This window comes from Hyalella azteca, unplaced genomic scaffold (assembly GCF_000764305.2).
Source record: "Hyalella azteca isolate HAZT.00-mixed unplaced genomic scaffold, Hazt_2.0.2 contig12691, whole genome shotgun sequence".
Classification (NCBI taxonomy): domain Eukaryota; kingdom Metazoa; phylum Arthropoda; class Malacostraca; order Amphipoda; family Hyalellidae; genus Hyalella; species Hyalella azteca.
Window position 1 is genome coordinate 61,524 of NW_025942643.1, and position 12,152 is coordinate 73,675.

The following is a 12,152-nucleotide window of genomic DNA, read 5'->3' on the forward strand; positions in this document are numbered from 1 at the left end:
AGCCCGCTGATTTTTTTATTTAATTTTTAGGACCATAACGACGTGGGTTAAATTCACTTCCTGCTAGCAGTAGTCACACGAAGTTGCCTCAAAAAGTTCGTGGAAAAACAACAGTTCGAAAATACTATCAAAGTCATAAGGTTTACTCGGTTCAAATGTTGATATGTTAAAAGCGAATGTTTTTTTTCGTATATACGAAATCATCCGAACGCTGTTTTATATAATATAAATTCATCTAATTCAGTATTAACTCGTGACACATCATAACACTTGAATAAATTCCACGTGAATAACGGTAACATCACGAGCAAAGCAAACTACAAATGCTGTTGCTGTGCCAATGGTACTTTGAGCAACGGCGTGCGTGAACGTAAGACGCGTGTGCGTGAAAACGTACACACAAAGATCAAAGGCACGCCTAAGCATGCTATGATACTGCACTAGCAGCAGGCCTGAGGGAAACTCAGTGACCGTTATCTTGACGAACGAATTTTTCATTTCATGACGAACGACTTTTATCATTTGCTAAAATGGCACGAAGGTAATAATGCCGTTCTCAGAGAACGTACTCACGTTACTGTATTTATTGTAATAGAATTATTACTTAAATAAGAATTCCATTGATACAAATATATTAATGCGTACTGTGATTATTTTTCTTAAAGAGAGTAAACTGAGCAATAAAGTCTCTAAACTAATAACGGGATTACCAAGTTGAAAGCTACTATTATGTTACCAAAGAATGCACGTCTTCAATCATAGTACTGAATGCAACAAAGTGTAACTATGTTTCACGATGAAAGACTGTATAATGTTAATTCTTTTAGAATATAACAAGATGTATTAACATAATAGCTTGACTACTGTACGCAATTACGTATGCAGAAAAATGAGTTGTCAGTTAGACTGTTATTGAGATGAATTGTCATCGTGATAAATTCACGTTGCTAAAAAATTACAACATATAGAGTATAAAATGAATGTTGTATAACTTAAATAGTCAAACTATGGCATTTTATGATCAATGTAAAATTGACTATGCTATTTAAGAAATGTCGTAAGACGATTATTCACAATATGACTATTATATGACAAATAGAATTGCGTGTATGGATGTGCGATTGACGAAATGTTGAATGAAAAATCGATATTATAGCTTACGTGCTTACGAGAGTCGAGGAAATTCAATTAAAGTGTAATTAAGCTCCATGCATAGAGTCCAACTCAAGATGCAAGTCACGAGCCACAAGCTCTCATTTTCTAATAATGAATCGCGATAATCGATAACTTCGAGTCAATAAATAAATTCGATTCAACGAAATAAGTTCGATTCATAATAAAAGAAAACTAATCTATGCTTAACGAAATATCATAACCATGGCTTGTTAATATTTGTTGTTAATAGCAACATAACGATATATAACGAACGGGAGAACTTTCTGCTAGACATATCATAAATAAATACGCCATAACCCTCTATATGGCTATAATAATGATGAGAACATCGATTCAAAAGTTCGAAAAGTAACTTTTCTTATACAGTAGAAAGCAAGTAAATCGAGTTAAAAATTGTATGCACGATTGTGAATTTACATTATATGTAATTTACATGTAACTTTTTATGCATATTTTTGTTTGCTGACGCAAAAATCTATAAGTTATAAGAATTTTACCATAATTAATTCATGATATTGCGACAAATATTTGTACTGATTTCGTGTTGCGCATAAATGAGCTTTCAACCGTCAGTTAGCATATATCACAGAATTGAATTAAAAACAATCTGGTTCCATAGAATGTAAGAACCAGAATGTTTTAAAGAATTGTCAAAATATTGTAAACTTGAGATATTTGCGAAAACCATTTTCTTGTTAAACAGTAATGGTAAACATTATAACGAAAGAATCATACATTGTAAAATCGGTAAGATCTCACGTGTTAACCGAGACGATCTTTAAACCTTAGTTGGATCATAACATCACAAGGATTTCTGAACTTAATTTGTCTTTGATGGTAAACAAAGCAAAGAGGTTAAAAAATTTTTTCTTCTCTCCGAGCAGGCGTGAAGTTACGCACAACTTCTTTTATGTTGCTTTCCGCGTAATGGTTTCGATAATAACACTACTAGAGTTACATCTTCATAGGAGCACTTACGCAACACGTAAGTCGCTACGCCTACTTCCGGACCCTGATAATTGTTATTGGTGGTTAGCAGAAAACTCTTTTGTGCAGGAGCAAATGAAATTAAAATCATTCACAAAACAACATATGGTCGCGTACCACCTGAAAGGTAATTTGCGTGCAACTCCCACTTGCCAACGCATATGATGCATATCACAGTTTGAGAACCCCCTGTTCTAGAGCCTAGACGGCGTGCCGCCACCAATCCCAAAGTTTTCCCCTGTGATGTAGGACGCGTCGTCCGATGCCAGGAAGACGGCCATACCAGCTACCTCGTGAGGCTCTCCAGCCCTGAAAAATTTCAGGAGGTTCGATCTGAACGTGAAATTAAGAAGCAAATTGATCCTAAAATTTGGATCTTAATGAAAAGCATAGGAATGATTATGGCATATATGAAAAGCTAACAGTTACATGTTTTATACTGCTTTGCACTTGCCTGCGCATAGGTATGATCGGGAGTATCCTGTTGTAGATTTCTTTGTCCGCGTGCAACTGAAAAAAGTATCTCGTCAATATTATGTGCAGAGGCGATATTTGTGCAACGGCTGTTATGAAGAATATTAGTTCATGAAAATGAATTTACTTATATCAGGCCCACACATATGAGTAGACAAGCCATAGCACGGATGAGTTTCTAACTACACTATAGAGGGTTAGTGTTTACTCTCTCCAGGAAGTCTCGTGAGATACACTCACCACTTCGCCAAAACGGGTTTTGATGAGACCAGGCAGGAGGCAATTCACCCTCACGTTGTCAGGAGCGAGTTGCTGAGCGACCATTTTACTCATGCTCAGCAGGCAGGACTTACTGACGAGGTAGCCGCTCACCGCCTGTTAATTATTAGCAATAATGATGCTAATATTATTACTAGATATAATTTTTTCAGCCCAACAAAGGTAACTGTGTAAATTTGAATTCCACGATCCGTTTGTTTTGTCTAGTTTGTTGATAACCAACAATGATTGATGAACAATGTGTTCAAATACACACAAACAAAATCAGCCTATTGAATAAAACACTATTGAACATTTCCCGTCTCAAATAATTTAAAGTCTACCTCAGATTGAAACCGTTAAACTTTTACATAAAAAATATTCCATCATTTGAAGAGTAGTAGGAGATACGTGCATTGTGAGGAATGAGTTGACCAAGAGTCAATATGCTGCCTACGTAAATGATGGACCCTTTCTTCTTCTTCTGCATGTGCGGCGCGACGAGTTTCGTGAGCGCCCACGTGCTCTTCACATTAATGTCGAAGAGCTTGTCCCACACTGACTCCGAACACTGCACACAATTTGCACCGTTAGTTCGAAATATTTCCGCTCGAATTTTAAAATCTATGCACAATTATTGTGCAGCTCATACTTCACTATTCTCACGCACCTTAGACCACGTCACTACGCTGCCAGACGCTGCCGCTGAAATTTACAATGCTCTCGCCCAGTGTGCCGAGTTTAGAGTTGGAGCGTCCGTGAACGGGCCTCTTAAGCAATCTCCTTCAACGAAAAAGTTTGGAAAGAAATATCAACAACATTTTAAAATACAACAAAATTTAAGTTGGAAAAAATATAATATTTTGATCTTCAAAAAAAAAAAAAACTTGAAATATCCATGTGTATCCTCTCTAAATAACGTTAAACAAGTCCAAGTGTTTGATAAAAAATCCAGGAAACTGCGCAATTGTGAAGGATTTTTTGGAGGCGTAGCACAAAATTTTACTAAAGGCAGAGATAATCTAATACTAGCTTTAGTATTATTAGGAATATCTTACCAGGACTCCTCTCCACTGTCTACTAATTGGCCGACTAATCTAGGCTCAGTGCCTAGATTAGTCGGCCAATTAGTGCCTACTCCCTATGCGCTCCACGGTGCCTGAACTCGTTCCGAACGCGTAATAAACTCGACTCATATTCGTACGGTTCCCATAAGTGCCATTGAAGCCTTAGTTAAGACTTAAGAGTATCATTTTTGACTCAATACTCAGCCATGCATACATCGACAGGTTTGCGATGTTTGTCGGACCACTAATTAACTGCCATGTCAGTTAGTCAGACAAATTTTGCTAAATCTGCAATTAAATCAATTTAACTGGTAACTGTCTATGGCCCTATTAGCAATAGAGGGCTAACTTGTCATTCTTCAGCCCATGTTTTCGAAATGATTCGCATCGTAATCGAAAAGCTTGTTTTGTCCTAAATAATTAAGACAAATCTCGTCTCATCTCGTTTCAAATTTGTCTGTCTCGTCCCGGTTCATAATTTACCGGGACACAAATTTTAAAGTCCGGGACAGAAGTCTTGTCTCGGTTTATACGTTTATTCCGGGACAAAATTTACCCTCTGTCCCGTTATTTTTTTCCCGGAATTTTCTCGTCTCGTTTCGTCAGTCCCGGTTCATTTCGAGAAAGTTATTTCGAGACGCAGGAGTCTAATTCCTCCCCACCCTCTTCTTGAAACCACAGCATTCCTTTCGCGTTGATAGTAGAGGAAACTTTCAGCTAACTTCCAAAATAACCAGTGATCTTTTTTTGGAAATCATTCAATAAGTGAACAGATTAATGTCACGAATGTTTTTAAAATGATTTTATCGACTTAAAACTATAGTTTTCTGACTTTCTTCAATGCGCGAAAATAGTTTTGAGCCGGCTATTAGTTTTGAACCGGCTATTAGATCGTAGTTGCAAATAATCATGAACAGTCTGACTGATCAGAATAGACCAGTGGATACTGTTCGCAGTGCACTGAATTTCTTCCATCGGCAGCAAACGGTTTATCTATTAATGGAAAATAAGCCGCTGTCTGCAGTGAAGATGAGAAATTTTGCGGTAACTTTGGATATCGAGAGATTTTAAAAAGTAATGAAAATGTATGCCTCGACGTGTTGACATGAAATTATGGTATTTATGCTCGAGCATTCGTAGTAAATCGTTGGATAATTACAAGTTTTGTTTATACTGTCAAAGTTATGAATAACTCTGTTCTGGGTTGACAGGCAAAACCTTGAATGGATCTGTCTGATCTACTAATTAGACGTAGATAGACCTGAGGGGTTTTGGTTCATTTATAAATTGTCCGAATAACAGATTAAATACTCATCGGCCAGGGAAGGATAAATAACAAGTCGTGTATCTAAACATGGGATACACTCGATAGAAGTTACAGGATCAAGCACAGTATGTGCAGTAGATTGGGAGATAGAGTTAACGACACTACATATTGGTCTGAGTGCCGGAGTCTGCATGACTGCAGCTGAAGGCTGACTGCCTAAGACTGAGACTCTGCTGGGACTGACTAAACAGTGCGCTCTGAGAGCTTATATACGCGGTGACCCGCGAATAGTGACGTCACAGAAGGTGACGTAATAGTCAGTAATGACATCACAACCTGACAATACAAATTTTAGGCAATAATGGAAGCAAAATGAATACTAAGTTTTTATCAGTACAAATGGTGACAGTTTTTTATCGAACGTTGCAGCCAAGTAATTCGTAAGTTTCTCATGAGCTGCAATCCATTCGAAGCACGGCAGTTCATGGTGATCTCCGACGGCGTCCCCGGTGGGGAGCGCAGCCGTGCACCACCAATTTTGTGCACCAATAAGCCCTGAATCGAACGCCTTGGATCTCTCCGGATATCCACCAATCAGCCGTGTACCACTCGGCTTTGTCCTCCTCCGGCCTTGACCACCACCTGCCGTGCACCACCAGGCCGCGGATCGAATCTGACTTCCGGGCATCGTTAAATTACGCAATTTTAGGTTCACCGCATCTGAGGTTAGGTTTCAGATAGCATACTTTTGTTCCAAAATTTATCGTCCTTCGACAAGTTGCCGTTCGACCGAGGGCTGGTTCGACCCACGGCCTAGATACGGACGGCTTGAAGTGTTGAAGGCTACGTTCCGGAAGGCAGGAATCATGATGGTCCATTACATCCAGGGCAGTGGTGGTCTTCGGCAGGCGACCCCGGTTCGACCCACGGCCTAGATACGGACGGCTTGAAGTGTTGAAGGCTACGTTCCGGAAGGCAGGAATCATGATGGTCCATTATTTCCTGGGCAGTTGTGGTCTTCGGCAGGCTACCCGTCCCAGTGCAGGTACGACTTTTTCTACGGAACGTTACGATACGTCCTGCAGAAACTGCGGTCGTGTCGGACACTATACTAGAGAATGTAGAGAGTTGAGAGGCGAGTGTTTCATTTGTGGATCTTCAGAGCATTATATACGACAGTGCATGGCGTACAGAACAAGTGGAACCAGGAGAGAGAACGAGAACCAGGCAGCATCACGACCACTGCACGACCATCGCCCGCAAACCGAGGAGTTGAGCTGTGCCGGGATAAATCCCAGCATTAGTTTTAGTTTTAATATTTTCTAGTATCCGCGTACACGGACATGCGCGTTCTGAGTTACTCTCAAAATTTTGGCGGTTGAGAAGCATCGATGGGTCCCCTGCCACAGGGATAAACAAACAAAATGACTCGTAGGGAAAGCAAAATCGTGAGTAATTTTATTGTGATTTATCCTTTTCATCTTCTAAAAGTGTACTAATAGCAAATTGTATGTAATGTGACTCAGCAAACTCGTTTCTACCAAACATTAAATTGATAGAATCCTCCATGCACTGCAGTGGCCAGTAGCTCAACTTTTTCTACGCAGTATTACTTAGCATATGTGACTGTATTTTCTAAGAAGTCTGGTGTAAAGTTCTCTCAAAACTCGTATATAAGTTAGCTACTTCCTGATAACTTTACATCATTTTTATGTGTAAATTTCACCTGACTTATCCGTGATATGAGCAGGGATGTTCAAGTGTTATTTACTATTTCATGATCTTCTATCTTGTAATGACGCACAGCCTGTAAACTAAGTGCCGCATCATTGAAGCCGGTTAACTCTTCTGAATGATCTTGATATGTCGTCATTTCCTAGCAGTTTTGCCCATTTATAACTTGTGTTTGTTTTTCTGAAACTGCTTTTCTAGCTTACTGCACAATCAACATGATTGCGGGAATTAATCGAATTGCCTGTGAATTATGAATCGATTACCATTTATAATTTCCTTTTGTGTATCTTGATCAGGCAGTTTGTACTGTATAACCCTGAGCGGAACTTTTCCTTGACAAAATATTTTCATATTTGTGTTATACCTAGGTAGAAATCCGAATACATTCTCGAGCGCTTTAAATTGCTCAGTCGTTGCCGACTAACGCTCAGAAGAATTACCCTTAAGACTAATATAAGTTATCCTCTCTTACTCTACTCTGTTTTGCAGAGCACTCATGTGAGTATGAACTCCTTAGAAGATGTTAAGCAAGAAGTCTGTTTCATTGATACCCATATGCGGCTTCTGGCTAGAGGCCGCGACACGAGCCAACGCCAACCCAGATGCAAGACGACCGGAGTTCGAATCCAAAGCTGCTGCTCAAGAAACAAAGCTAGAGCGTCAACGTATACCAAATTCCAACAAAGGCTACCTTCATCTTCGCAACAGATTTTCAGGGCTCGTAGATGATGCGGACCAAAATGAAGTAGGCATCAACTGTAACTGTGGCAACGTCCGCAGCCACGTGAACAGCAACCAAAGTCATACGACTTACTACGAAGGGAATAATGAGCCGGCATGTGAGACCACGAACCAGAGACACAACCATCAGCAGGGCGAGCCTGTGCCTGCTGTCGAACAGCCTTCGAACGCGCACAGTAGCAGTACTCGTGTGTCCTAATTACACGTGGGTGACCCGAGCGCGCCACAATGTGATTGCGAGTCCCAAAACCCTCAGGTGAATATTTTTTGTCTAGATCCCGCAAATATCATGTGCTTGTTGCTTAATGTTAATGTGACTGATGTCTTCCTGAAGAAGACTCCGTCATATTTCTCAGCCGTTTCCACTGGACTAACTAAGCAAAAAAGGATTTTAGAGTAAGCACGATAGCACAGACACGACTTTCTTTCACCACCAGATGTTTGAAACTCGAGTGTTGTATTTTGAAATACTCAGCAGAATCTACCCGACCTCAGTTCGCAATTCCGGTGTTCACAACAAGTTAAACTCTTCTGCTTGATCTGACTCCAAAAGATCTTCATGTAATAATTCGTCAGTGGTCAAGGATGCAAGACTTATTTACTCTAATTAATTTCTTTATTTCACTCAAATATTCAAGCTTCCCAAAAGTTGACCATCGAATTAATTATTGCCATTCGCAACGTTAAAATTTTGCCACCGTGAAAATCTATTTCGACTCGAAATTAAGGCTACTGTCGGTAAAATAGCTACGAAAATGCGTTGCACTCCAAAATTTAAAGCTCACAAATAACTATCGGACTACCAAAATTAACATAAATCAGACACCACAAACTCCAAAACTACAACGAAATCAAATCTCACATTGAACGTAAAGTGAAAGATGAACTGACTAATAATAATTAATTGTGTTTTCCGCGTTACTTGCAGGACAGAGAAGATTTTGAAGTGACGTTAATTCAATGCCCAATTGATAGTCTAAGGAATTCGTTAAAATTTAGAAGCATGTGATATTTATAAATAAATTCTCATTTATGTTTGTGAATTTTTTTTTGTTACTTTGAATACATGATAGTTATATAGTGTCGAAAAATGTGATTTCTAAATTGGTATGTACCGACAAATTTTATTACAAATCGCAAATAGTTTTTTAACACGTTTTTCTTAGCTTAGCTTCGCCTTTGTTTGTTTGTTTGTTTATTTGTTTGTTTGTTTGTTGTTAACATTGACAACGAAAATTAGCCCACTTTTGATTGTTCTAGAGATCTGAAATTCGGCATGCAGGCTATTTTCGCCTAACAATTTCAGATACAATCATAAAAACTAGTAATTAGAGACCGAAATTAGTTTAATTGAGTAAAGTATATATATAGTATATATAGTGTGCTTTTCGCTTTAATCATAAATCTGCCCGACACACGTTTTTTTGGGGCGAACCATAATTTATTTTCTACTTTTTAGTCCACAAGAAAAACGTGTTTTTTTAAAAAGTTTTTTTAAGTATTTTATTTTCTACTTTTTAGTCCACAAGAAAAACGTGTTTTTTTAAAAAGTTTTTTTAAGTATTTTATTTTCATATTTAATTACGATAGTCGAATTTTAGTTTCATGTTCTAAGTAAAGTGGGATTATTCTTCCTCTTTATTTTATTAATATTTTTGTTTTGGATAAATTTTTTGCGAAAGTCATTTATTTTAAACCTCGGCATGCATGTATCGGCAAGTTACCGGGCCGTGATCGTTATTAATCATGATCTTTGCATGTAAGGAAGCTATGGTATCCAAGCAGCTACGCAATATGTAAGATTAATTGTGAATAGATTTAATTTATCTAAGTTCAACTTCAATAATAAAATACTTGAAAATTTATAAATTGAAAGTCCGAGTTGCTTTGATGAAGCAAGCTAAGGTCAGAGTGAAGACTAGGTGCATGTCTGTAATGTACCTCGCTAAGTTCTATATGTATGTATTATTAAAGTGAATATATCTACTGTGATATCACCAATAAATTCTTTTCTTATTCAAAGAATTGCTGCCATTTAATTTGTTCCATTGATCTATTGTCCTATAGTATAAGAACTAATCTTTCTTAGTTCAGGTTTGAGAAAATCATTGGAATCGTTCTAGAAAGTTATAATTTAACAAAATCTAACAGAGCTGCTAGCAAGTTTTGTAAAACCTGCGCAGTTATTGGTGATTGAAATGGAAAACTCAAATTCAAACTTATGCGAGAGGAAAGAAAAATTAGAGAAGGCAATTCTGAAGAACTTCTATTTAGTTGTCTACAACGGAGAAACTACGTAGACATAACTAATATATTTCTTTCTGCAAAATAATTTACAAAAAATAGTAGATTGAATTTAGTGGATCTACAGAAAATACGTATAGATTTATAAATAATTCCCATGGTTGTATGAAGCGAAGGTTGTATGAATTATATATGCAATACAATAATACAAATAATCGTATACAATACATTGGGGCTGTCTGAACAAAGGCTAAGTCCACGAATTGTCACGATTTGACGACCGGTTGTTGAATGGTAACATCAATATTTCACAAAATAGTCTTTAGTGACATTCTGTTTTCCACATATTAATCACTGTAAACTGTTAAACTGTTCGTAATATTATTAGTTGTTTATTGATCACATTCAAAAATGGCATTAGAGTTTCGCTTTACAACAACTTAGTAATAGTATGTAATGCAAGCGAAACAAACGTACAGACTTTCAAAGAGATTAATTTCAACTTATCAAAATAGAAGAACGATGGCAATTGTTAATTCTTTGCAGCATTGATATGACGTCTTCGAGGTTTCATACTGACATACTCTAATTGCATTAGCTGCCTTAAATAAGCAATTGTTCATCAATTAAAAGAAACATTTTCCCAAAATATATCCAACACAGCAGCTAACAAACAATTTCTTCGTAGCAAGAACTGTAAAATTTGTTGTTTTAGATGTTAGCATTTGTATTACATTTTGATACCTCAATTTCATAATCTAAAATATAATCTCACCCATTTTCTAATAATCATTTCTTTCAGTAGGAACAATATTTGATCCTCGGCATAAATAGTGAGCAACATTCATTGAGAAACATGAATATGAATACTTGGAGATTTTAGACTTGAAATGAGCCTCCGTTCGCCATATTCACTAATCAGAAGCTGTACATAGCGAAGAATAAGGATATTCATTATACATATTCATTGTGCCGCTACTTGTACAAGTAAAATAAGTTATGTCTACAGTGTGTCTAACACGAGAAAGACTTCACGTTCCCATGAGTAATCGTCACAATATTTTTATTCATCTTAACAATATACAATCCGGATTACCCAGCGTGTCCACGAAATCTCGAATACCGTCATGAAAACATTTGAATTAGTGTCACAAATGAATTCAACGCGTAACGACTTGTTCATAATGGAACGTTAATAATTTATCGACAATAGAGACTGAATCACTTAACATTTAAAAATATGAAATGAACAGTCATAAAACTAAACGCATCATTAGTAGAATATATCAGGGTAGACGCGTTATACAGACTGTACGTAGCATACTTAACCATCTTCAGGCATACATAAATAAAACCATAATGCTCTATACAATCCCAATTCACTTTTCATTGGAAATCTTAAACCTATCCTCCATTTCGTGACTAAATATTACTTAAATTCTCGTCGTAAAGATTGTCATTCAGTATTAGGCAACTCCTTGCATTAATTTTCGAAGTATTTGAAATATTTACAAAAGAAATTTCTTAATTGAGACCAACTCGAAACAAACCTACTTTAAATTTGGCTATCTCTTAAATGTATTGCTTGTAAATTAAGGAAAAATAAACAGCGAGCCTAAATACTCCTGCAATAGCAGAGCCAGCGGAGAACTGTATTGTTTTGTATATGAAGTTCTCACTAATTAAATAAAACAAATAAAAAAACTTTGAAAGCCACGTTTTCTTAACGGAAAAAAAAAGAAAAACATTTACTCTTACATAACATTACATAACATCTTACATAACTAAAATGTTATGTATGAGTAAATGTTTTTCTTTTTTGTCCGTTAAAAAACGTGTTTTTTAAAAGTTTTTTATATGTTTTATTTCATTATTTTTAGTTTTGTAAAAACCAGAAAAACGTGGTTTTTTAAAATATTTTTATATATATTTATTTTCTACTTTTTAGTTAGCAATTTTAGCAATTCAGATTAATTTCCAGGATTGGCAAGTGTGGATATTCGCTAAAATACTCAATTCCAAACCGTGAAATTTTAGTGACTTTTTAATTTTTTCTATTTTTTCTTTAAAAAAAAATTTTAATTGTTATTTCTGATGATCAAATCTTGAATTGTTAGGGAGCATAAGCATGCATGCCAAATTTCAAGTATCTAGGATGTTCAGAAAAGCTCTAAATTAAGGTTTGAATTTTTGATGACAGACAG

General features: G+C 36.7%; 1 protein-coding gene across 1 annotated transcript; it reads right to left on the minus strand.

Moving 5' to 3' along the window:
• Window positions 1-2,037: 2,037 nt before the first annotated feature.
• On the minus strand, window positions 2,038-7,102 carry LOC108673949 (dehydrogenase/reductase SDR family member 4). Its single transcript, XM_018161841.1, has 5 exons — window positions 7,034-7,102; window positions 3,311-3,466; window positions 2,878-3,012; window positions 2,618-2,673; window positions 2,038-2,472 (listed from the first exon to the last, which is right to left on the minus strand). Exons 1-5 carry the CDS (start codon window positions 7,100-7,102, stop codon window positions 2,358-2,360), a joined length of 531 nt encoding a protein of 176 aa, XP_018017330.1. The 3' UTR covers window positions 2,038-2,357.
• Between the last annotated feature and the right edge of the window lie 5,050 nt (window positions 7,103-12,152).